This window comes from Leuciscus leuciscus, assembly GCF_965113295.1.
Source record: "Leuciscus leuciscus genome assembly, chromosome: 15".
In the NCBI taxonomy this organism is placed as follows: Eukaryota; Metazoa; Chordata; class Actinopteri; order Cypriniformes; family Leuciscidae; genus Leuciscus; species Leuciscus leuciscus.
Window position 1 is genome coordinate 6,636,023 of NC_138739.1, and position 25,875 is coordinate 6,661,897.

General features: G+C 37.9%; 2 protein-coding genes across 2 annotated transcripts in view; both read right to left on the reverse strand.

The window, feature by feature from the left end:
- Positions 1-25,875, reverse strand: part of LOC309474951 (uncharacterized protein) — a gene marked incomplete at both ends in the record, with an annotated part of 355,810 nt that overhangs the window by 28,480 nt on the left and 301,455 nt on the right. The window contains 2 exons of the mRNA XM_082137569.1: positions 19,559-19,858; positions 20,221-20,538. Coding sequence (XP_081993695.1) covers positions 19,559-19,858; positions 20,221-20,538 — 618 coding nt within the window. The remainder of the gene's footprint in view (positions 1-19,558; positions 19,859-20,220; positions 20,539-25,875) is intronic.
- LOC309476231 (uncharacterized protein) lies at positions 3,163-10,933 on the reverse strand. The gene is made up of 3 exons (XM_082139501.1): positions 10,695-10,933; positions 9,906-10,241; positions 3,163-4,960 (listed from the first exon to the last, which is right to left on the reverse strand). Exons 1-3 carry the CDS (start codon positions 10,744-10,746, stop codon positions 4,620-4,622), a joined length of 729 nt encoding a protein of 242 aa, XP_081995627.1. The 5' UTR covers positions 10,747-10,933; the 3' UTR covers positions 3,163-4,619.

Genomic DNA, 25,875 nt, shown 5'->3' on the forward strand with positions numbered 1-25,875 from the left:
TGTTTTTCTGTTTTCTGTCTTACAGTGTGCAGATTAAACTTGATGGCTTTTCCGAGATCCATATGCAACGACCGTCTCATCTGCGTATGAAGCCCCAAAAAATATGTTTGTATATTATGTGAGAGTTATTAGAACTCTCAAAGGGGGAAATGTTGTATTACAAATTTATGAATGTTTATTTTAGTTTGCAACCCTAAAAGTTGAGTATATTGAAGTTAGCATTTTAAGGTTAGGTTAGGATAATGGTATCAACAGTTTCTGCCAGACCTGTTTCTCTATTATAATTCACCTTTTGTCGTTAATGGCTCGAGCCAGTAGCCCCAAGACGCACCTTTTGTCTTTAATGGCTCTTTGAGGGTGCGTTAAAAGTTGCACTAGGGCGTTATACCCAATGTGCTTGACTGTCATCATGCACAATTTCAGACATTTTTACTGTAGCATTTTGAAGTCATAGACCCAAATGGCCAACAATGCAATGGCTATTCTAACTGTATTGTCATATCTGACAAATTCATGGGTCCAAAAATGTCTGTAATTGTGCATGATGACAGTCAAGCACATTGGGTATAAGGCCCCAGTGCAAATTTTAACACACTGTCAAAGACAGATGATGTATAGCGGCTGCAAATGGGCTAACAAAGCAATGACTATTCTAATTGTATTGTCATATTTGACAAATTCATGGGTCCATAATTTCAAAATGATGCTGTAAAAATGTCTGAATTTGTGCCTGATGACAGTCAAGCACATTGGGTTTAAGACCCCAGTGCAAATTTTAACACACTCTCAAAGAAGCTGATATATAGCACCCTCAAATGGGCCAACAATGCGATTGCTATTCTAACTATATAGTCATATCTGTTAAATGTATGGGTCTATAACCAGGGTGGGAATTATACCGCGGCCACACGGCCATGGCCGCCGTTGCCCTACACTTTGGCCTTCATGCCCCGTGAAAAAAAAATCATCGTACGGCCACAGTGGCCTGTGTGCCCTGGCCCTGTCCAAGTTCCATGTATAAAGCAGAGCATGTGAGCGGAGTGGAGCGGGAGCGGGCGGATCTTGGACAGAGCGCAGAGCGGCAATTTCAAAAGGACGGAGCGTCGCCCTATTTCCCGCTCCAGTTTCGCTCCACTCACACCACGAGTCTGAAGCATGCTCAGTCAAGCCTGACCCTGAATCCATCTGTCTTGCACAGTCATCAACAGTAGACTATTTTCAGTCAAAACTCAGCTCAATAATGGAGTTCAAAAAGTACTTCAAAAAGGAAAATGAGAAGTCATACAGGTGTAGCCTTCTATTAATAAGTCGCTCCGGAGTATAAATCGCAACAGTCAAAAAATGCGCCATGAAGAAGAAAAAACACATATAGGCCTAAGTCACACTGGACTATTCGCATTTATTTAGAAATTTATTTCACAAAAAAAAAAAAATAATATATATATATATATATGTTACAGACTGGACAGTTCTCCGTTAGGACGTAAGCGCTCTGAAAGCGGCACTAAAAGACTGCTTTATAAAACTTTCACAGAGACCTCAAGCAGAAAGCACAAAGCCTGTCTTTACATTTAATTTCGTTTTGTATTAATTGTATCTTAATTTTAATCAATGTTTCCTCAACCAATTGTCTGGATTTAATAAATTAGAAGTGAATATATTAGAAAATAGATAATCACTACACGAAGGCGCCGGCGAAACTGGAGCTTGTCTCATAAATGAACCGAAACTCAGCGTATAGCCTACTTGCCTCACAGACCTGAGACATATATATAAAGCTTGAAATGTCTACTTTTAAACAGAACAATTCAAAACGAAAGAAAGCAGACTTTTCTCTTATGTAATCCGTATGAAATGTGCATTTCTCTCTGGCACGTTCACTACTGCGAAGATCGCGAGTCAGCATCTTTCCAGCCGACACAGACATAAAAAAAAAAACCACTGGTTTATTAGTAAACAATTAAAATGTCTCCTGCTATATTTTACATATTCATAATTATTAATTTTGCCGGTTCGTTGTGACAGCTTTTAGGTGCTTTATTGGCAGCAGCGCTACCCTTACATTGCATCAGCACCGAAAACATAGAGATTCTTTTCTTTTGGGGGCATTTTGTTTGTGTTAAGACTTTCTCAGTTGTTTTTAGGCGCGATGTTAGAGGACGCTGCTAATAAAGTTGCTAGTAGGCCCACACATTGGATTCACGTTTATTATTATAGGCTAAACATTTTTTTATTTTGTTGTATTTAGCCGCCACACCTTGAAGGCCGGTCCGTGAAAATATTGTCTGATATTAAACCGATCTGTGTCGCAAAAAAAGCTTGGGGACCGCTACAAGTGATATACAAGTAGATTTTTTTCCTTTTTTGGAGCGAGCGGGGGCGATTTGAGTGGAGCGTGAAGCAAACTGCGTTGAGCGCTGAGCGATAATGATTGTGAGGGTGTATACCTTCTGGATGAAATGGTTCTCTCTCTCACACTCACATGATACAGAGGACTGAATGAATATTTTGAATGCTTTTATTGGCATTTGTGTTGTTTCTGAATGCTTTTATTGGCATTTATGTTGTTTCTATTGTTGTGTGAGGGTGTATACCTTCTGGATGTAATGGCGCTCTCTCTCTCTCTCATTAAAAATTTTTTTTTTATTAAAAAAGTCATAATCCATGTCTTATTCCAAATTAGGATGTTATGGTATCAATCTGAATGGGAAAACCATCGAATTGTACTCAATGGCCTTTGTGCCCTGTCATTTGGCCTTGGTGCCCCTAAAAAAAAGAAAAGGTGGAGGCCAAATGGCCTTGCCCCTAGAATTACATAATTCCCACCCTGTCTATAACTTAAAAATGCTACAGAAAAAAATGTCTGGAATTTGACAATGTGACAGTCATGTGCTCTGAGAATAAGGCCCTAGTGGAACTTCTAACACACACTCAAAGGCAGCTAATATATTACGCCCCCCAACTGAGCAAACAATGCAATGCAATCTTCTAACTGTATTGCCATATCTGTCAAATTCTTGGGTCCATAACTTCATACAAGCTACAGTAAAAACTGCTTAAAATTTGGATTTCATTAGAGAAACAGCTGTCATATAATGGGATAATGGCCACTTTAACACACCCTATGAGGCTGCCGAGAAACAGCGCCGCGAAATGGGCTCTTTGTGCATTGTGCAATGTGTCAAGTTCAAAGCTTCATAAAAAAAGAATTCCACAGTAGAAACTCTTCAAAATTTGAATTTTGTTAGAGGAGTAGCTCTACTATAACGGGATAATGTCCACTTTAACGCAACCTCTGAGGCTGCAGAGAAACAGCGCCGCGAAATGGGCAGAAAATGCAATAGGCGGCACATTGTGCACTGTGTAATGTGTCAAGTTCAAAGCTTCAAAAAACAATAATTCCACAGTAAAAACTGCTTAAAATTTGGATTTCATTAGAGAAACAGCTGTCATATAACGGGATAATGTCCACTTAAACACACCCTATAAGGCTGCCGAGAAACAGTGCCGCGAAATGGGCGGAAAATGCAATACGCGGCACATTGTGTAATGTGTCAAGTTCAAAGCTTCATAAAAATGAAATTCCACAGTAAAAACTGCCTAAAATGTGGATTTCGTTAAAGGAGGAGCTGTACTGCCATAGAATAATGTCCACTTTAACGCATCCTCTGATGCTGCCAAGAAAATGCACAACTAATAGGAATGATGGTGCAATAAGGCGGCTCTGAATTTGTCCCATTTAAAACTTTAATGGTCCATGAAAATAAAAAAACGGTAGCCTACAGTAAATATGCCAATATTTCGTTTTCCATTAGATCAAAATATGCTCTATTAATCCCTTTAGTCTTTTTTCAACGCATTCTTACATGTGGCTGAGAAATGCATTATTTCTTCATTCATTTCTAAAAATAAGGCGGCTCTGAATTCGTTTGTCCCATTTAAAACTTTAACGGTCCATTATAAAAAAACGGTACAGTAAATAGTGCCAATATTTCGTTTTCCACTAGATCAATATATGCTCTATCCCTCCCAGTAACGCACCCTTACATGTGGCTGAGAAATGCAGAATTTCTTCATTCATTTCTAACAGAGCTTGGTGCGAGTAATGCCATACACACAGGGTGCTAAAGGAAGCATTTCGTCATTTAAAGGGGAGGTCCGCATGTCAATAAGTAACAAACGAATAAGTGTCCTTGTTCTTGTTCGGAAACCTGTGGACCTCGATGTCCTGACAGGCCATAATTCACAATAATTTACCACGATGATGATTAATTGAAATACAATAACCACCGAAAACACACTGAATCACGACCGCTTCTACTGAATACCAACCTACTCTGCACTGAGCGAACGGAGAGCCGGCAAACGACTCCCTCCCATGACGTAATATGACGCAATGTTTAAAAAAGCAGTTTTTCAACACGGTAAAGGAAACGGTCACGTTTTCTACTAAATTTGTGCCCTTTTGTCTTGCAAAACAATTTTTAATCCTGCATTAACTTTTCATATGGTATTTTCATACAAGGTTATACATTTTTAAAGAAAAAAACCCTGCAATATGCCCTTTAAACAACAGAAGCAAAATGGAGTTTGGATTAATAATTGTATATTTGTGCTGATTAAAATATAAAACAAGTGAAACTGAAATTTAACTCACCAAAGAAAGAGAGCCTGAATCTCTTTCTGATCACACTGTTGATATATAGTTTATAATATCCATCATGTTCAGTTGTGGTGTTTGTGATGGTCAGAGATCCAGTTTGATTGTCCAGCTTCAGTCTGTCCCTGAATATCCCATCAAGAACATCATCATATACAGTGATTCTGTCTGCCGTTACATTGATTTCAGCTATAAAAGGGTTTTTATATCCAAACAGCCACTGAATCACATCATCATCCTTCATTTCAGTAAGATCAGAGTTTATAGTGACTGAATCTCCCTCCATCACATTTATCATACCTGAAGAACAGAGTTATTCACAGATTAAAGCTTTAAAATCACTTGATGTTGGTTTGATGAAGCTTCACTAAAATACTTTTAATCATGCAAATGTGAAGTGATTAATATTCTGCAGCAGTTCAAAGACAAAAGATGAAGAATGAAAAGAGAAATGGATTTATATATGGAACAATAACTAAAAAGACACTTTTACTGTAATGTTTAATGTCACACTAAAACTAATGCTGTTGACTATCTGAGCTTCATATTTATATTATTTGATATAATCAATCCATAATAACCGAGTTTAGAGCTGAATTCAAACTTGATATGACAGTAAAATCACAGATTAATTATTTCTATATGAGAATAACAGAATGTTAATCTTCTCTGACTAAATTAACCACACGGTAAAAAAAAAAAAAACATCCCCAAGTCAAAAATTTAGATTAGAATTTTTTTACAGAGCAGTAATTTATCACATTGTACCAGAACAGAAACGACTGAAGCCATAAAAACACATTTAAGACTCACCAACCAGACACCAGAAACAGTTTTTAAATAGATATCAAATAAAAAATAAAAAATAAAGTGTTAGCATTACCTTAATGGTACAAAAGAGTAACAAGCACCACTTAAAGGGTTAGTTCATCCAAAAATGAAAATTCTGTGTTGTACGTCACACGCATCACACACATGACCAGCGTTGGCCAATAGTGAGCCTACGTGGTGACGTGCAACCCAGACGCGCTGCGCAGTTACACTACTTGAACTCATTCAGGCCCACGGAGAAGATAATGAAAAGTAGAATGAAGTCGTTATTTTTGTTTGTTTTTTGAATGCCTGACTGCCTTTTTCAAACTGTGTTTTTGTCTTATCCTGAATCACTATGGTAAGCCTGTAATAAGCGTTTATACTCTGACTACATTACAGCGGCACCGCTGCGGAGTAGCACAGTGCCTGAGTGACTCACCCCGTCATAGAAATAAACATAGAGAAGTAGCTCCGGCTACAATGTTCTTCCGCAAGATGCATGCAGTTCTGTTTACTTAACTGCTAGAGCGCTGATTCATCCAGTTGCCAAGTGAATCTTTATGAATCAATCATTCAAATCGAAATATTATGTTTCACCTGTCTGGATCTTATGTGTGTTCAAGCATATTCTACCCCTTCTGAGAGGGTATTCTCCACTGCTGGAGATAAAATAAGCTGTAGGAGAGGTCCCAAATTATCCTAGAGAATGCAGAAATATTGCTAAATATGTTGAATTTGTTGACATGACCAGTCTGTTAAACTCATTTGACAAGTATAAGAAATAAACACAAAATGGATTGTGCATTTTCCCCTTACTACTATTATTTATTTTTTTATAAGTTGTTTTAATAATTTGTATTGAATGGGAACTGGAACCGAAACCTTAATCGTTTGGCGGAACCAGAACCGGAACCGGAAAATGTCTTACGATTCCCAACCCTATTGCCCCCAAAAGAAAACCTCAGGAACTTCCTGTGTTGAGGGAGGATGATGGAGACATGGAAGTAAGCGTCTTTTAAATCTATTGTGACAAACCAGTCCTCGCATCTGATTTGGGTCACGATCTGTTTGAGTGTGAGCATCTTGAACTTGAGTTTCATGACTGCACAATTCAACAGACTAAGATCTAAAATGGGACGCAGCCCCCCATCCTTTTTCGGAACAATAAAGTAGCGACTGTACAACCCCAATTCTCTGTCGGGTGAGTACACCTGCTCTATAGCTCCCTTCGCTAATAGAGACTCTACTTCTTGCTCCATTACCAGAGCCTGCTCAGGATGTACTAACATGAGTAGCACCCCGTTGTAACGAGGTGGAGGAGAACCAAACTGGATTCTGTAACCTTTCTCTATTATCTGTAGGACTTATGGAGATATATTCGGCAGATTCTTCCACTCTGTCAGACAATCTACTAAGGTCTCGAGACTGGCCTCTGATGTTATTGTAACAGCCACTTCGGTGACCTGAAGCATACTGGCAGGAAACAACCAATCTGACTGTTTTTGAACCGCCCTCAGAGGGCGCGAGTTTGACACAGTGTCGTGGTGACACTGAGCCGTGTGCTCGCTGGAGACCGCTGCGCCCCGAGGCACCAAGGGCAGAACGGCCTCCTGAGGGCACCGAGGTGGGGCGGGCACCGTATACTGAGGTGTACACCTCTCCAACCCCTGGTCAGGGCTTCTCTCAGAGGTCTGACACAAGTGGCGTCAGGACCCTGGCCGAAGCCTTTTTTGCAGAAACAACGGTCCTCAGATCCATCTTCTGTTTCAAAGGCTTTTGTTGAGAATACCATCCCGGCAGGGGCGCCCCCAAGGGGTGGCCAAAGCCTTATTTGATCGGTGAGTGATGTAGATGACTGCTGCGCTTGCGATAGGGCGCAAAAAAATTACGGAAAGAACGAGCAGAGAGAGAGGCCGTCTTCAAACTGTCTTGCTCTCTCTCGCTCCCTCGCGCATATTAATCAAAATCAATTGAGTTCAATTTTCTGAATTACCGCTGGGTGTGAATTGTGCTAAACTTTTTTACGTTGCCTTATCTTCTCTGAAAAGTGTTCCGCGCATTCAGCTGACATAAAACAAACAAAAACCTATCAATGATGAAATGGTTTCTGTGTTTACAAATCTTGTGTGATGTCCATAATAACTGCCAGGATAATCACACAACGCATACAAGTCCGCTAATGACACGTCCGATTCGTGAACTAATGACTCATTTGAACCGATTCCATTTAATGAATGGTTAAAACAACTGATCTGTCCAACACTGAATCGGTGTAATAACAAATCGGTAACACTTTACAATAAGGTTCCATTTATTAAACTCTAGTTAACTAGATCAGTTAACAGTTAACTACATTCTAAAGCATTTATTAATCTTTATTAGTTAATTTCACCATTTACTAGTAAAGTAACATAATAAAATACAGCTGTTCATTGTTCAACTAAGATGAACAAAGAATAATAAATACAGTAACAAATGTATTGCTCGTGGTTCATTAGTTAGCCTAATACATTAACTAATGTAAACAAATCAAACCACATTTAACACCTCTTAAAAAGAGAATGTAAATGTGCTTACCCCATTTTTTTTAGTAAGGGGGGTTAGCAAGATAAACCTTAATACCCCTAATAAACTACTGTATTTTACTGTCAAGGTCAAAACTCTAAATAAGCAGTGATAATGGTATGTCATTTTTTTTACTCTTACACTGAATGTTTGGATTTTGTAAAGGTGTGAATCATTTTTGATTAATAGGCTATTTAATATAATAAAGTTCAGTGTAACGAATTATTAACGAAGGAACCCCCCACCAATTTTAAGGAAAAAATTTTATACATTTTTTTTATCAAAAATTTTTTTCAAAAAAATTCAAGTTAAAAATTAACCAAAAAAAGTTACGGACTGAGGCTTTAAAGTCATATTGTTACATTAACCAGAAACAAATGTAAACAAGTATAACACACATTACACTGATTTTTTTTTTTTTTTTTTGGTGCCACCCCAAGAATTTGCTGTGACCTCCTCTGGCCACCCCTATTAAAATGTTCTGAGGGAGCCACAGCATCCCAGTCCCAAATCTTTTTGAGGGGGGGCACAGGAAACGACACTCTGTCCTGTACAAGGAGTTTGTTAATGGCTGGGGCTGCTCATCATCGGCGCATCGTGAGTTCCCTCGAAAGGGAACAGTAGGTAGCGTAAATTTTTACGTGGGTTGTGTGAGAAAAAACACTGACATTATGGATTCGGACGGCAATAAAATCACCGACTTACCCCTGTAAATGTTTAAAATACCGTACGAGCCCATGAGAAAAAATTAGCATCTGAACAGGACTTAATTGGCAGCTTTCACTCGCCTTTGAAAGCGCTCCGCGGACGGCGCCGTCTTTTAGCACAAGTAGGCTACGCTGTATTGCTGCCATAGTTTGAGCAAACTCCCCACCACAATCATTCCCTTTAAATAGACTATTAAGCCTTTAAAGGTTTGCCAGCTGATGTACCTTTGGATAATATAATTAAAAATCTAACAACAAGCAGTGTAATGACAATTTTATTCTTCGCATGAAAACACTTGAATTTGCCTAAATTAATTGAACACTGTCTGGGTGTATTAAAACTTCAGAATTATATTCGTATAGACCTGCAACAGCAATAAGGTAAAGCTAAGAGTGGTCCAGACCAACCTTCCGAACGTATGACTTACAGAAGATATACTTAACTAAGAACGTTTCGGGAAACATGTATTAACGATAAGGTACAACTTAAGGTGTAACTTAAGAACAACATAATAATAAGAAGGTTTGGGGAAACGCAGCCCTGGTTATTACCCCTTTATTTCTAAAATTTTACATGTTGTAGGTACACTATAATTACAGAAAGTTACACTGTAAATTAGTTTTAAATACGCATTATTTGCGGGCTGTAATCTAAAGCGTTACCAAGCAAACTCCAGCAGCTCGAGCTCTTACTAGAACCAGGAAGTGTGATCATATTAGCCCGGCTCTGTCAACACTGCGTTTGCTCTCTATCAAACATTACATACATTTAAAAATCCTGATGATTACTATAAACTACTATTACTAAGATCAGAGTTTAGAGTGACTGAAATAAACAATATCATAAAACAACAAAAATAAAAATGGAGTTTAATATAATTGTCATTAAAAACAGGTGAAACCAATAGTCTATTTAACCCTTTCACGTGTGATTCTGACTGGGTGAGTTTATCAAGGCAACATTTATTTTAGAACGTTTCCACATTATTGTTTCCACGGCGAACCGTCATGATCTTGGTTTAAAATGTGAGATGGCGCCGCCATGTTTGTTTGCGCCGCAGTTCAAATTGTCTGAAGAGTTTGAATCTGACAGTTATGTGACATCACTGAACATTGCAAATCCCAAATGTGGGAACATATCACTCAAAAGGTTTACTCACGGTAGACAAGGAGCTCAAATCTCCTTTTCTCACTGTTGATCTGTAGATCATAATATCCAGCATGTTTAAATCTGCAGTTTGTGATGATCAGAGATCCAGTTTGATTGTCCAGCTTCAGTCTGTCTCTGAATCTCCCATCAAGAACATCATCATATACAGTGAGTCTGTCGGCCCGTTTATTGATTTCAGCTATTAAAGTGTTTTCATCTCCAAACCTCCACTGAATCACATCATCATCCTTCATTTCAGTAAAACGAGAGTTTATAGTGACTGAATCTCCCTCCCACACTGGTACATACTTCACATATTCATCATACCCATAAGAACCAAACCCACCTGAAGAACAGAGTTTTTCACAGATTAAAGCTTTAAAATCACTTGATGTTGGTTTGATGAAGCTTCACTAAAATACTTTTAATCATGCAAATGTGAAATTAATAATATTCTGCTGCAGCACAAAGTCAAAAGATGAGGAATGAAAAGAGAAATAGATATATATATATGGAACAATAACTAAAAAAGACACTTTTACTGTAATGTTTAATGTCACACTAAAACTAATGCTGTTGAGTATCTGAGCTTCATATTTACATTATTTTATTAAATCAATCCATAATAACTGAGTTTAGAGCTGAATTCAAACTTGATCTGGCAGTAAAATCACAGTTCGGTTATTTCTATATGAGAATAACAGTGAATGTTGATCCTCTAAAACAAATGTAACCAGTAATTTATTACATGGTACCAGAATTGAAGCAACTGAAGCCATAAAACACATTTAAGACTCACCAACCAGACGCCAGAAACACAAACAGAGCAAAACAGGGAGAAACATCTTCATCGGTTTTAGTCCACAAATATGAAAAGACAAACTCTTCAAAACTGGTTCAGTAATAAACAGACGCTGATGTGAAGCTGCTCTGTAGTAAAGTGAAGTGAAACTGCACAATCAGTTAAAATAACTGTCTATTTATTCAGTGTTAATGGGTGTGACCATCTAGCTCTATTTTAGCTGATTAATTCACACTCTGAACATTGTCAGTTTGTCACTTTGAGCTCCAGTACGCCTCAATTCCTGTAAGTCACACCATATGTCACTGTGTCAACAGAAATAAACTGACCAATAACGTGTTAAAAACATCTTAAAGCAACAGTTTGATCTTGTCATGAGATCCTGTGAGTGTTCGGCTCTGCTCTCTCCTGTAACTCTCTTCAGGACGTTTGTTGTTCATTTCTGATCAAATGTCTCGATTGTTTCTCCTCTCAGACTGATTTCAGAGTTTCTCTAATGGTTTTATGGAGCAGGAACAGATCGCCTGCTATAACTGTGTGTATGAAATTGTTCTGAATGTAATGGGGTGACCCTCTTTGGTGGGGTTTTCCGTTCTGTGGGGGTGGATGGAGCTGGGCAGAAGTTGAGCTCATGGCCCCTTTAAAAATGCGGAGATTTCCTTTCACTTTCGTTTTCCCTCCGGCATGGTATGCAGGCTGTGTTCTTTCGTGTCGCAAGAGCTACCTATTATGCATTTAGCATTGAGCACGTATTAAGTAGTGGTGGGCAGATCGAGGCTTAGTGAAACAATAAAACAGTAGAAGCAAATGTGCCATACTGTGTTGAGGCTTTGAAACAATCCAATACCCGTCTCAACGGTGACACCTAGTGGTCACTTGCAGGTGTTGATCTGAAACAACCTTGACAACGAATGTCACGTGATGCACACACAAAAGGTAAGATCCAAGTGCAGCTTTGATGGGGTAATCCGTAATCATAAACAGCCAGGCAAAAGGTCAAAATCCATACAGAGACAGTCCAAAAACAAGAAACAAACCAGGAAACAAACTCAGAAGTGCTAACCGACATTAAGCAAGGACTCCATGACAAACACTGAGGCCCCGTTTACACGTACATGGTTATTTTGAAAAACGGAGACATTTCCCTTCGTTTGCGCCCTTCGTTTACATGCAAACGGAGGATTCGCCAATGAATCCGATTCTTTCTAAAAACTCCGGCCAGAGTGGAGATTTTGAAAATCTTCGTTTGCATGTAAACTGAGAAAAATGAGTTTTAGGCAGCGACATCACAGAATGTGACTATTTTCGGGATTCTGATTGGCTAAGGTGGGCTTGAGCTTCTCGTTACACTGCCTCCTACAGGTTTGGCATGCTCTTGACAGCATATACACAGGTTCGTGTGCACGATGTTATTTTTGAAAACGAAGAGGGGTGAAATGTCCGTTTATGAAAATAGCCATCCACGTGTAAACATAGCCTGAAACAGACAGGGTATAAATAGACAGATACAAACAATGTGAGTGGGAACAGCTGTGTGCAATGATCAGTGATAAGTACAGGCAAAGGATTATGGGAAATGCAATTCATGATTAGGTGGTGACGTATGGGGAAGAGACCTCTAGTGGAGACCCAGGGAACACCAACCAGACACTGTAACAATGAGCCATTAAAAAAATTGTTTTTTTATTATTATTGTATTTTTCTAATATGTGAAGCTTGTAACATGTAGGCTCCTCACTGTGCATAATGTTATTTTGGTCATGAAAAATGAATATTAATAAAAGAAATCAAGCCACAATGTCTCACTTTTTTATAGATTTTTATTCAAAAATATTAATTTCTCTGCTGTGGAAGGACTTAGCCTACTTCTTTTTTTACAGATATTTTCTCCAGCCTTTGAAAAAATCCTCTCACAAGGGACACTTGTTGCTGGCATGCAAAGATATTTTTTAGCAAGGACATACAGATAATTATATTTCAAACAATGCATACCTTGCTTAGATGGCCCAGTGTCAGTAGCAGGCCTAGGTACAGGGGGAATGCCATCCTCTGCACCCTGCAAAATGGCAGGATGAGTGCTCCTCAAATGGTGCATCATGGATGGTGTATTGTTGCAGTAGGCTAGCTGCCGATCACAATACACACATCTCACTTTATTCTGGGGTTTCCAAATGGAAATGCTCCCACCCCACAGATGTACGGCATTTCTTCTGTGGAGCCTCCATTTTTATTTATCTATCTATCTCTTAATCTATTTATGTATCTATCTATTAATCTATCTGTCTATATATATTTCTATCTATGCATCTATTGATGTGTCACTATATGTATACTCTGTCTGTCTCTAACCATAGACAGTACATAAACAGGACACAGCAACCCCACTGGATTCAACTGAGAAAAGTAAAGCAAATTAGAAGCTCTCACTTCCTGATGGCTGAGCGACTGCGCAGACTCAAACTGAGCTTGACGACGTAGATGTGACGTGAGCAACCCATCTGTCTTCTAGTAGCTGTGCCAAGAGAAATCTGAATCATTCCCTTCCGAAACTTGCAGAGACGGAGAGTGTGAGTAGGAGCTGTCCATGAGCAGGAGCAACTTTTGCTAAGTATTCTGATTAATTACTTTGTCATTTTGCCTTCACGTCCCCCCAACTGCCCGCAAACTTCTCCTCCTGTCCATATGGTAATCTCTCTGTGCGACAGTGAGTCGCGTGGTTATGACGCAAACGTTAGCCTATTTTTACAAAAACTGCTTCTACGGATCCATCACACTCTGGATCAGTGTTTCGAAACATCTGCGCTTTGGGATCTCGAAAAGCTTCAGAACGTCAGTTTCGCGTCAGTTCAGACTAGTATCATCCCTAGTTCAGACTAAATAAATGGATCCAGTCGTGACACCCCATACACAAAAGAACTATATTTGAAATATATTTTCAGGATATATTTTGGAATATATGCAAATATTTGAAATTGGCCCAATAAATACATTTCATACTTATATTTCATATATTTTTGTTATATTTCAGAATATATTTCAATGTATTTTCTTATGTAGGCTATGGGTCCCCAAAAGTGTCAAAAATATATGTGGCATATATTCCAAATACATTGAAATATATTTATTGGGCCAATTTCAAATATTTGCATATATTCCAAAATATATCCTGAAAATATATTTAAAATATATTTATTTTGTGTATGGGACAGAGTATGGTTTAGGGTAGGATGATTATTCCAGCATTGTGTAGGCAATCAGCGCAATGACTGACCCAATGAAGTCTTTAGAATCGGTTGCTGGGCGGGGTTTGATCTTACTCGTTGTAGTTTAGGACAAGAAGAATAAATCTGTTGTTGTCGATTGATTTAATAAATCAATCATCACACTCACGCGAAGAAGAATGGCTCCAAGGTATTTAACTTTTTTTACGAAAACTTGAAACTGTGGAAACAGTGCTTATGTGTAGTGGTGCACACTTCATAGTGGGCACGCTACCTACATTTAATGCATTCACAGCGTGAGCTGGAGGAATGGTTCCTGTGGGAACAGTGCTTGTGTGTAGGGGTGCGAACCATAGTGGGCACGTGACCTACATATGACACAGACAGAAAAGAGCTCTTTTCGTGCTTTATTTGTGTTGCCGTAAAAACGGTGTTAGTTTGCAGGTGTACGTGTAAAAAAAGTTAATATGTGTAAAGGCCTAAAAAAGTTTATATGTGTAAACTAAAGGCCTAAAAAGTTTGTATGTGTAAAGTGTGCATGAGTCTGTTCCTGAACAAAATGCTTTTAGATTTGAACAGGAATTTTAGCTGTAGTTTTATGATACTGGATGAAATATATGTACCACAAATAAATAAAAATCTATCTATCCACATACATAAGTGTATGTATACGTGTATGTGTGTGTGTGTAGGTAGGTATGTATGTAAAATAGAATCTACCGCATATATGTATATGGTGAACATATTCCTAGCCTTTACACTGTGTCTACTGTCTACACCTGACGCAGGAAGCACGACGTGTCAAATCCCCGAAGTAAATGCCTCATTCTATTTATGACCAAGCAGCACTCGCAATACATCTAATAGGTATGTGTGGGTAAGACGTGACAATGTTGGACACGGTGTTGGTATTTAAAAAAATAAAATCGAAAATAACAGTGAGGAATCGATTCTTAGAACCGATTCTTTCGATTCCAGAAACAGGAATCGGAATCGGAATCGATTCCAAAAAATCCGGAATCGAACAGCCCTAGCGACAAACTTCAACTTAACAGAGTTCTTGCATGTACTTTATTAGCATGTACTAAATTTTGGTTAACGAGGTTAGCGACCCCCTAGCGGCGAACAAATTATATATTGTATCTTTAAGTTTTGTCTCGCCTGGTCCTTCTCTTTCGTATTTGGTTTTCTTTTTTGTCTTCCTTATCCATGTTATGCTGTTTTCTGTGAAACGTACTGCTATTTGCATTAACAAACATGTCCATGGAAGCAATCGCATTTTATAACTGCAAAACCAGGGTCGTGAAACACTTAACTGTATCCTTTACCCAAGAGAACCGTTTAAGGGATTATATGCAACACCCAAGTTATTCCCTTATCTGAGGGGAAATCATGCCTTAAGTATCATACTTAAGAGAAAAACTTAAGGTGCTTTATGCAACCGGGCACTGGTACTTTACAGTGTCAAAGTGCTTTACAGTGTGTTGTATTTTTATCCCGCTGTAACCTATAAATCATTCTCAAACATACCCATAATCTGCTGCAATCAAATATTGCCCTTACCTTTAGGATGTAGGATGTTGATTCAGGGTCCTCGGCGGTGACTCTAACCAGTTCAGTCTTGAATTCAGATGCACTGGACGTTTGCCAATATTAAATTTCCATTACAAAAATCTTGACAAAAGTATTGATAGGGAAACATTACTCTGAGACTTGTTTAAAAAGTTTTTCGAATCACCACAACATGATTTCGTTTTATTAAAAAGATTCAGAATAATACAAAGACAACAAATTCCAAAAGCCAAAAATAACAAACATGTAAAATTCTTCACCCGAGATGAGGCCCCAAAAAAACCAAGGCTTTTTAACTCTGTTATGGGCCGCCTTTTAACTATGGGCTGTCATTTTAGTACAGCTAATTCCCTTATAAGGTCAAACTTTGGACTAAGGTCATCCTAGTCCTTTCATTAACATAAGCTTACAGAAGCACATTTTCAAAATATCTATTTTATTTTCACACCTATTTTATGCAGCATATACACAAAAACTTTATTTGGTAAGTTTGACTATCACACCTTTTGACCTTTCCCTGGTTTCTGGGTCTATGGTGAACAATGTTCACAGTTCCCTTTAAAAATAGATGTGGTACTAACAACCTAAACATATTGGATCCACATACACCCACACACATAACACCTCTAACAATGACCCTTAAGTTCGCAGGCCAAGCTCAAATTTGGCTTTAAGTAATTTGAGCTTGTCCTGCAAATTCAACACATCCTAATTTGAGCAGTTTATTTCATGTTCAACCATAAAACTGTTTGCAATGTGTATTACTTTCCTATTTAATCATTCAACTTGTCTGATAATTCTTTTTAACTGCTGTGCACGATGAATCAGCCCATTCTTAGGGAGTTGAGCCTTAGTGGAAGATCTTCACCAGCGCCTTTCTTTCCTTCTTCTACGTCTTGATCTGACAGTAAAATCACAGTTCAATTATTTCTATATGAGAATAACAGTGAATGTTGATCCTCTCGAACTAAATTAACCTGTAATTTATTACATGGTACCAGAACAGAAACAACTGAAGTCATAAAAACACATTTAAACTCACCAACCAAACGCCAGAAACTCAAACAGAGCAAAACAGGGAGAAACATCTTCAATGGTTTCAGTCCACAAATATGAAAAGACAAACTCTTCAAAACTGGTTCAGTAATAAAATGACAGACGCACTGATGTGAAGCTGCTCTGTAGTAAAGTGATGGGAAACAGAAATAAACGGACACATAACGTCACACAAACATCTTAAAGCAACAGTTTGATCTTGTCATGAGATCCTGTGAGTGTTTGTCTCTGCTCTCTCCTGTAACTCTCTTCAGGACGTTAGTTGTTCATTTCTGATCTCAATTGTTTCTCCTCTCAGATTTATTTCAGAGTTTCTCTAATGGCCAAGAGATGTGGTTTGGGGCTGGGTTCGTGGGACTTCTTCTGGGGGACGAGTCTGAGGGAAGAACAGGAGACGAGAGTAAGGAGAATGCAGAAGACATAAGGTAAGTAAAATAAAAAGTGAATCCCCAGAAACAGTCCCATGGACCCAGCCCCAAACCCCATCTCTGCAATAATAATTAATAAAGGCTGGTTTAAAGCACTTCTTCCTGTTATATGTCAACAAGATTCAACAAGTCATTTTCACCTGCAATACCCAATGTTTAGATCTGTTGTGGTATTTATGCAAATTAGCACATAACACAGTTTGCCCATGTTAACAAACAATAAAAAAAAAAACTTGTAATACATTTTTTGTTTGTCTTGATGTAACTAATCAACTCGGTAATTTATCAGAAGAAGATTTATCAGAAAAATTAATAATCAATTGTTCTACAAGACACATCCCCCAGCACTGTGGAGAATCAACCACTGGCCGACGATTTGAACGAGTTTTATTGCAGGTTTGAAAAACCCTGTCTCATTCTGACTTTCTCTCCATACACCCATCAACACCTCCAGCAACCCCCTCCCCCACCCCCCCCCCCCCCCCCTCCAACCCCCCCCCCCCCCCCCCCCTCCAACCCCCCCCCCCCCTCCTGCACTTCAGGTCTGTGAAGAAGATGTGTGTTGGGTCTTCCTGAAACAGAAGACAAGGAAAGCACCAGGCCCAGATGGTGTTACACCAGCCTGTCTGAAATCCTGTGCTGACCAGCTGGCCCCATCTTCACACAGATCTTCAACAGATCACTAGAGCTGTATGAAGTTTCTTCCTGCTTCAAACGCTCCACCATCATCCCCGTCCCAACGAAATCCAATACTGTTCACAGCGCCATCTAGTGGCTTTCTTGAGTAACAGACACAATCACTGGATCTCATTACAGAGACTGAGTAAATAACTCCTGATAACATGTGAGTTCAGGGTGAGCCACTAGATGGAGGTGTTGCTCCTCAGACGAGACCACAGAGACAAATCACACTAGAGATTTAAAGACTTTATCGTTCCCTGTTGGAGGAAATGGAGCATCGATATGTTGTGTTTATGTATTTCACTGTGATCTCAAAGCATATTATAATGTGTCCAAAATCAGTATTTTCTCAGGATAAAGGAGAAGCTGGGGGAAGTTGTTCGTTTATTACTGTAGATAGTAACTAATATCAGCGCTGACTTCAACATCAACAATCTTATATTCTACTGTAGATAGAAAAACAGTATCAATATCAGTATAGTTAAATAATATTTTAATAATGTAAAGCTTTATATGTTCCACACTTCTGAAATCTTTAAACTATATAATAAAGTCTGTTTTCCTCCAGGAGGAGCTCGACATAATAAATGCAATTAAACATGGAGAGACTCTTGAACCTGAGAGAGAGAAACTTTATTGATAAAGGTAAGAAAATACATACAGCAAATATACAGCAGTAGTAAAGTGAGATCTGTGTGTCTCTTCATTCACTTTTTTTTTCTATCTGAGAGAAATATAAACAATAAAGACTAACAAATAAGATTGTTTTTAAAAATCCCTAAATAATCAAGCTCAAATATCCCGTATTACTTATGACAAAAACAGAAAACACACTTGAAGAACCTTTAAAGTTCAGCGTTCTGCTTTAGATTTCAATACTTCCTGAAAAATATGAAAATATCAAGGCATAAATATATCTGACATACATTCATATATGCATACATTTATATGTGCAAAATCAGTTTGTGAGAAATGACATCATCAATCATGTACCTGATGTGTGAATATGTGCTTGATCTCGTTCAGCTCTTCTGGATCTGATCTCATAAACCACAATAATGACAGTAGCCACGCCCACCAGAGCAGAGAGGACCAATCGGATCACAGCTTCAGTAGGACCACAACAGTGGACAGAGTCTGAGGAATAAACACATCAAACTGAGATCAGATCAGTCAATAAACACTAATATCAGCGCTGACATCAACTAATATTTCTGAATACACAGAAATATGATCAAATCTAATCAACAATCTTATATTCGGTTCCAAGTGAGTTTTTATACGGTCTGTCATCTCAAACTGTAGACGATTCAACAATTCAACATGTAAATAGTAGATACGAATATTTTAAGGAGAAGAAAAATGATCTTTACTCACCATAGACAGAAACTCTGAATACTTTTGATGAGAATCTTCCTGAATACAGTAGATCTGTAAACATCAGTAGTCTATAATCTCCAGCATGTTCAGTTGTGGTGTTTGTGATGGTCAGAGATCCAGTTTGATTGTCCAGCTTCAGTCTGTCTCTGAATCTCCCATCAAGAACATCATCATATACAGTGATTCTGTCGGTCCGTTTATTGATTTCTGCTATTAAAGTGTTTTTATTCCCAAACCTCCACTGAATCATATTATAATCCTCTATTTCAGTAAGATTAGAGTTTAGAGAGACTGAATCTCCCTCCTTCACTGACACTGACTTCACTTCATCTGTCAAACACACAGAGAACAAACAGAAACAGGGTTTGCAAAGATGAATACTGTTAAATAACTTTATAATGGTTTACTAAATAGTTAAAATTTAAATTTGAAATAAACAATATAAAATAACCAAAACAAAATGTTGTATGAATTAATTCAAATTTTTGTCATTAAAAACAGTTGTAAACGTTTTTTAACTCACCAATGACAAAGAGAATGAATCTCTTGATCTCACTGTTGATCTTTAGTCTATAATATCCAGTATGATCAGTTCTGGTGTTTGTGATGGTCAGAGATCCAGTTTGATTGTCCAGCTTCAGTCTGTCTCTGAATCTCCCATCAAGAACATCATCATATACAGTGATTCTGTCGGCCGTTACATTGATTTCAGCTATTAAAGTGTTTTCATCTCCAAACCTCCACTGAATCACATCATCATCCTTCATTTCAGTAAGAGGAGAGTTTAGAGAGACTGAATCTCCCTCCTTCACTGACTCCAGGACTGAATCATCAAACACACACACACACACGCACACACACACACACACACACACGCACACGCACACGCACACGCACACACGCACACACACACACACACACACACACACACACACACACACACACACACACACACACACACACACACACACACACACACACAAACAAACAAACAAACAAATACACACACAGGGTTCATCACAGTTTAAGACGATCACTTGATGTATTATAAAAGTAAATATTTTAAAAGTTAAAATTGAAATGAATATCATCATTAAACACCAGGAAAAAAACTGAGTTTGAATTAATAATTGTATTTTTGTGCTGATTAAAATATAAAACAAGTGAAACTGATATTTAACTCACCATAGACATCGAGAACGAATCTCTTGATCTCACTGTTGATCCGTCGTTCTAAAACTTCATAACCTCCATCATGTTCAGTTCTGGTGTTTGTGATGGTCAGAGATCCAGTTTGATTGTCCAGCTTCAGTCTGTCTCTGAATCTCCCATCAAGAACATCATCATATACAGTGATTCTGTCGGTCCGTTTATTGATTTCAGCTATTAAAGTGTTTTTATTTCCAATCCTCCACTGAATCACATCATCATCCTTCATTTCAGTAAGATCAGAGTTTAGAGAGACTGAATCTCCCTCCTTCACTGACACTGACTTCACTTCATCTGTCAAACACACAGAGAACAAACAGAAACAGGTTTTGCAAAGATTAATACTGTTAAATCACTTTATAATGGTTTGAAATAAACAATATAAAATAACCAAAACAAAATGTTGTATGAATTAATTAAATTTTTTGTCATTAAAAACAGGTGTAAACGTTTTTGAACTCACCAATGACAAAGAGCCTGAACCTCTTGATCACACTGTTGATCTGTAGATAATAATCTCCATCATGTTCAGCTCTGGTGTTTGTGATGGTCAGAGATCCAGTTTGATTGTCCAGCTTCAGTCTGTCTCTGAATCTCCCATCAAGAACATCATCATATACAGTGATTCTGTCGGTCCGTTTATTGATATCAGCTATTAAAGTGTTTTCATCTCCAAACCTCCACTGAATCACATCATCATCCTTCATTTCAGTAAGACGAGAGTTTAGAGAGACTGAATCTCCCTCAATCACTGACACAAACACAACACCAAACACTCCTGAAGAACAGAGTTTTTCACAGATTAAAGCTTTAAAATCACTTGATGTTGGTTTGATGAAGCTTCACTGAAATACTTTTAATCATTTAAATGTGAAGTGATTAATATTCTGCAGCAGTTCAAAGACAAAAGATGATGAATGAAAAGAGAAATAGATTTATATATGGAACAATAACTAAAAAAGACACTTTCACTGTAATGTTTGATGTCACACTAAAACTAATGCTGTTGATTATCTGAGCTTCATATTTATATTATTTTATTTAATCAATCCATAATAACTGAGTTTTGAATTCAAACTTGATCTGACAGAAGAGAAAAAGAAAAGAAAGTGTTAGTATTAACTTAATGGAGGAAAAGAGTAACAAGCACCACTTAAATGTCCAGCCCGCAGAAGTCACACTTACCCTGTAACTACATGAACAAGAGTATATTTCTCCAGTATTTAAGCAAAAGTTGCAATAGTTTTAGTTCTCAGTGCACTTTTGTTAAAAGAAAGTCCTGTATAAATGCACAAATATGCACCTATAATTTTAAAAGCCTATATGTATTGGTATACTGTTATTACAAAACGGTTTGCAGTGTCTGTTCTCGCTATATTGCTCTCAAATGTAAGATTGTTGTGTTATAATAGTAGAATAAGTAACTCTTAGCTCTAAAATATTGACAGTATAAATAATTAGTTAATTCTTCTGGTTATTACCCCTTTATTCCTAAAACTTTACATGTTGTAGGTACACTATAATTACAGAAAGTTACACTGTAAATTAGTTTTAAATACGCAGTTCTTTGCGGGCTGTAATCTAAAGCGTTACCAAGCAAACTCCAGCAGCTCGAGCTCTTACTAGAACCAGGAAGTGTGATCATATTAGCCCGGCTCTGTCAACACTGCGTTTGCTCTCTATCAAACATTCATACATTTAAAAATCCTGATGATTACTATAAACTACTATTACTAAGATCAGAGTTTAGAGTGACTGAAATAAACAATATCATAAAACAACAAAAAGAAAATTTTTTCTTTAATTTAATTTTGTCATTAAAAACAGGTGAAACCAATAGTCTATTTAACCCTTTCACGTGTGATTCTGACTGGGTGAGTTTTTTCAAGGCGACATTTATTTTAAAATATTTCCACATTATTGTTTCCATGGCGAACCGTCATGATCTTGATTTAAAATGTGAGATGGCGCCGCCATGTTTGTTTGCGCCGCAGTTCAAATTGTCTGAAGAGTTTGAATCTGACAGTTATGTGACATCATCACTGAACATTCCAAATCCCAAATGTGGGACCGTATCACTCAAAAGGTTTACTCACCGAGCCTGAACCTCTTGATCTCACTGTTGATCTGTAGTATATAATCTCCATCATGTTCATATCTTGTGTTTGTGATGGTCAGAGATCCAGTTTGATTGTCCAGCTTCAGTCTGTCTCTGAATCTCCCATCAAGAACATCATCATATACAGTGATTCTGTCGGCCGTTACATTGATTTCTGCTATTAAAGTGTTTTCATCTCCAAACCTCCACTGAATCACATCATCATCCTTCATTTCAGTAAGATCAGAGTTTAGAGAGACTGAATCTCCCTTCATCACTGACACAATCACTCCTGAAGAACAGAGTTTTTCACAGATTAAAGCTTTAAAATCACTTGATGTTGGTTTGATGAAGCTTCACTAAAATACTTTTAATCGTGTAAATGTGAAGTGATTAATATTCTGCAGAAGTTCAAAGACAAAAGATGATGAATGAAAAGAGAAATAGTTAAACAGTTTTATAAGTGACTAATCTCAAATAAGAGTGTTTTCTCTCAGCAAAAAAACACATTATTTGTTTCTATACGAGAATAACAGTGAATGTTAATCCTTTCTGACTAATTTAACCAGTAATTTATCACATCAGAACAGAAACAACTGAAACCAGAAAAACACATTTAAAACTCACCATCCAGACGCCACAAACACAAACAGAGCAAAACTAATTTGAGAAACATTTTATTCTTCGGTTCACTGAAAAGCCCACGATAGTAACTCTTAATGTCTGAAACACTCAGATTGATCTGAAAGACTGAACTGAGATATTTATCTGGTTGTGAGTGAATCCTCCCCCAACCTCAGTTAGTTTCCGCTCACACATCCGTCTCCTGTAACATCACGGAAATCAACAAGCTTTTGCTGATCTTACATTTCCAAATGAATTCTGGCCCTGAATGAAAACTAATAGCAGAAGAGTGAAATATTGGATTAGATATCTGTATCTACTGGTGTGTTATTTAGTGCTGTGAGCTGTCAATCATATTTGACCTCTGACCTGTGACTCTTATTTGACTGTTGATGGATTCACTTTATTTCAGTGTAAAGATGTTTTGTGTGGAGTGGAAGATTGTGAGCTTCTTATTATCAGGAGAGAAAATGAAGAAACGCTTCAGCCACAAACTACTGACACACACAGAGACGACAAACATCCAGCAGAAGCTGTTTATCCACCGACAGATCAAACCAGACACACAGATGTTTGTACTGATAAAATAAAAGAGAAAAACGTTCATATGACTCAAAAGCCACTAAATCACATGTATAATGTTTGCCTGTGTTGTTACAACAAAATTCCTGAATGAACATTAATGCAAACATACAGTAACCTGTAAATGTAATCGTTCATTTAGAGAAATTTCATTTGGTTGCCAGAAAGTTTTGGTCTTGGGAAAATTTGATGAGAAAAGCTTGAGTTCATAATCAGATATTTTGCTTTTGATTGCAGACTTTGGTATTTTGGTGAATCTGAGCAAAATAACTCTTTTAAAACTCTAGTTGAAACACATGTGCTTAGCTAAGTGCTAAAGCATGCTATTATCAGCATAAAACAGGAAGTTGTTGTAACTCAAGCATGCAATGTGCAATCTCCCCCACACTTCACACATTTGATAAATACCCTGGCCTGAAGACACATACATGCCTAAATGTAGTTATAGACATACATGCCAAAATGTAATTATGGACATAGCGCCACCAGCTGGCCAGTGCTAACTGAAGCGTCGCATTGAAATTCGCTTCTGTCAACATAAAGCCCGCCTTCTTTGATTTGATTGGTCATCTCAAATATTTTTGACAATGACGAGCGGTCAGATTACAGCTGAACTCAGCTCAGAGGAGAAGGTCTGTTTAATATTGGTGCTGTGCAATTTCTCTGCAGCACCAAAGAAGAGTCAATACTATATTATAAAACGGATAGTTCCAGTCCTTGATTCTGATTGGCTGAGCCGCGTTCGAAGCCGTTGTAAATTACTCAACAAACACACACCTGTGACCGCATTACATTAGTGTTACTGCACAACCGCGTTTGTGACTCTTTGTTATTTATTTTATTTATTTATTTGTTTATTTAAGAGGGACAATGCATATTAATGAACATCTTAGCTTTTCAGCAGTGTAAATATGCCAGAGTTAGCCCATAGGGCTACTTTACATCTGTAGTCCCCCGTCAGGTCATCACAGTATCAAATAACAAGACTAGACACTAAATATAGTACAACGTAATTACAACACACCATAAAATTCAACAAACATATTATACGAGATACCACAGTTTTCAGACAGGGCATCTAATACAAAATACAAAATACAAGATACACATACATATTTATATAACCAGTAAAGTGCTATTCTATATGATAAAATACTAATAAATACAATAAGTGCTGGGTGTTGCTGCATGTGTTGCTTAGCAACCTCTTTATAACTACATTGCTTGGTGGAGAAATAAATGTGTTATAACGTTATATTTTTTGTTGCTGGTGTTTATTTTATGGATAAAATAAATCTTTTTTTATGGAGCAACCATTTTATAAAAGCAAGACGCAGTTTTTTTACAGTGGATTTAGAACAGCTAAGGGGGGGTAGCTCCGCTTCACGTCGCCTAACAACGGCCCTTAGCTGTTCTAGATGCACTGTAAAACACGGCGGGGCTTATTGCTTAATTAGTTAATTATTTCACAAAGTACAACTCGTAAAAATGCAGATGTCCGAACCTCGATGAATTCATAGCTGCTACGGCCATGTCTTTGAGGCATAGCTGGGTGTAATTTATTTTGAAAAACAAAATGTACAAATGTCTTCAAGTAATGTTTGCCACAAGCACCATTTTACCAAACAAAACTATTCTGTGGGACATCGCAAGGCTGAATTATTATTATTATTATTTTTTTTCTGGGTTAAGACTACTAAATGAACAGAACTATTCGACTGATTTTAGTCTCACAGTGTAAAGGAGGCCAACTAGTAAGAGTTAGTAGAGGTCAGCTGTGGTCTTTAGTGTCCTTGTTAGTGTGCCCTCCTCCCATGTTGGAGACGCTGGTTCGAAACTTGCTCGAGCAGGCTGAGTAGGACTGGTCACATGTGGTGCCGTGACCCGGATGGGAATGAGGTTTGGGGGGGGGCGAGTGAAAAGGAGGCAAGCTAATAAGAGCTGGGAAAGTAAAGCCCCTTGTCTCGTGGCGACTTGGTGACTGATGTTAAAGGGATAGTTCACTTTGAAATAAATTTTTGGTATGTTTTAGCTTACCTCAAGGGCATCCAAGATGTAGGTGTCTTTTTTTCCGCAGTAGTTTCAATTTTGATATTTTTAGGTCAAACCGTTCTTGTCTGTCAGTCATATAATGCAGGTCGATGGTCACCACCTGAAAGAGCATGCACAGAGTCGAAATTAAAACAATTCCCCGTCGTCCAAATTAAACAATTCCCCATCGTAAGTACACATTGATGGCCTAAGACACGAAACGAGCAGTTTGTGTGAGAAAACGAACAGTATTTATATCGTTTTTACCTCTTATACACAGCCATGTCCACGTGATC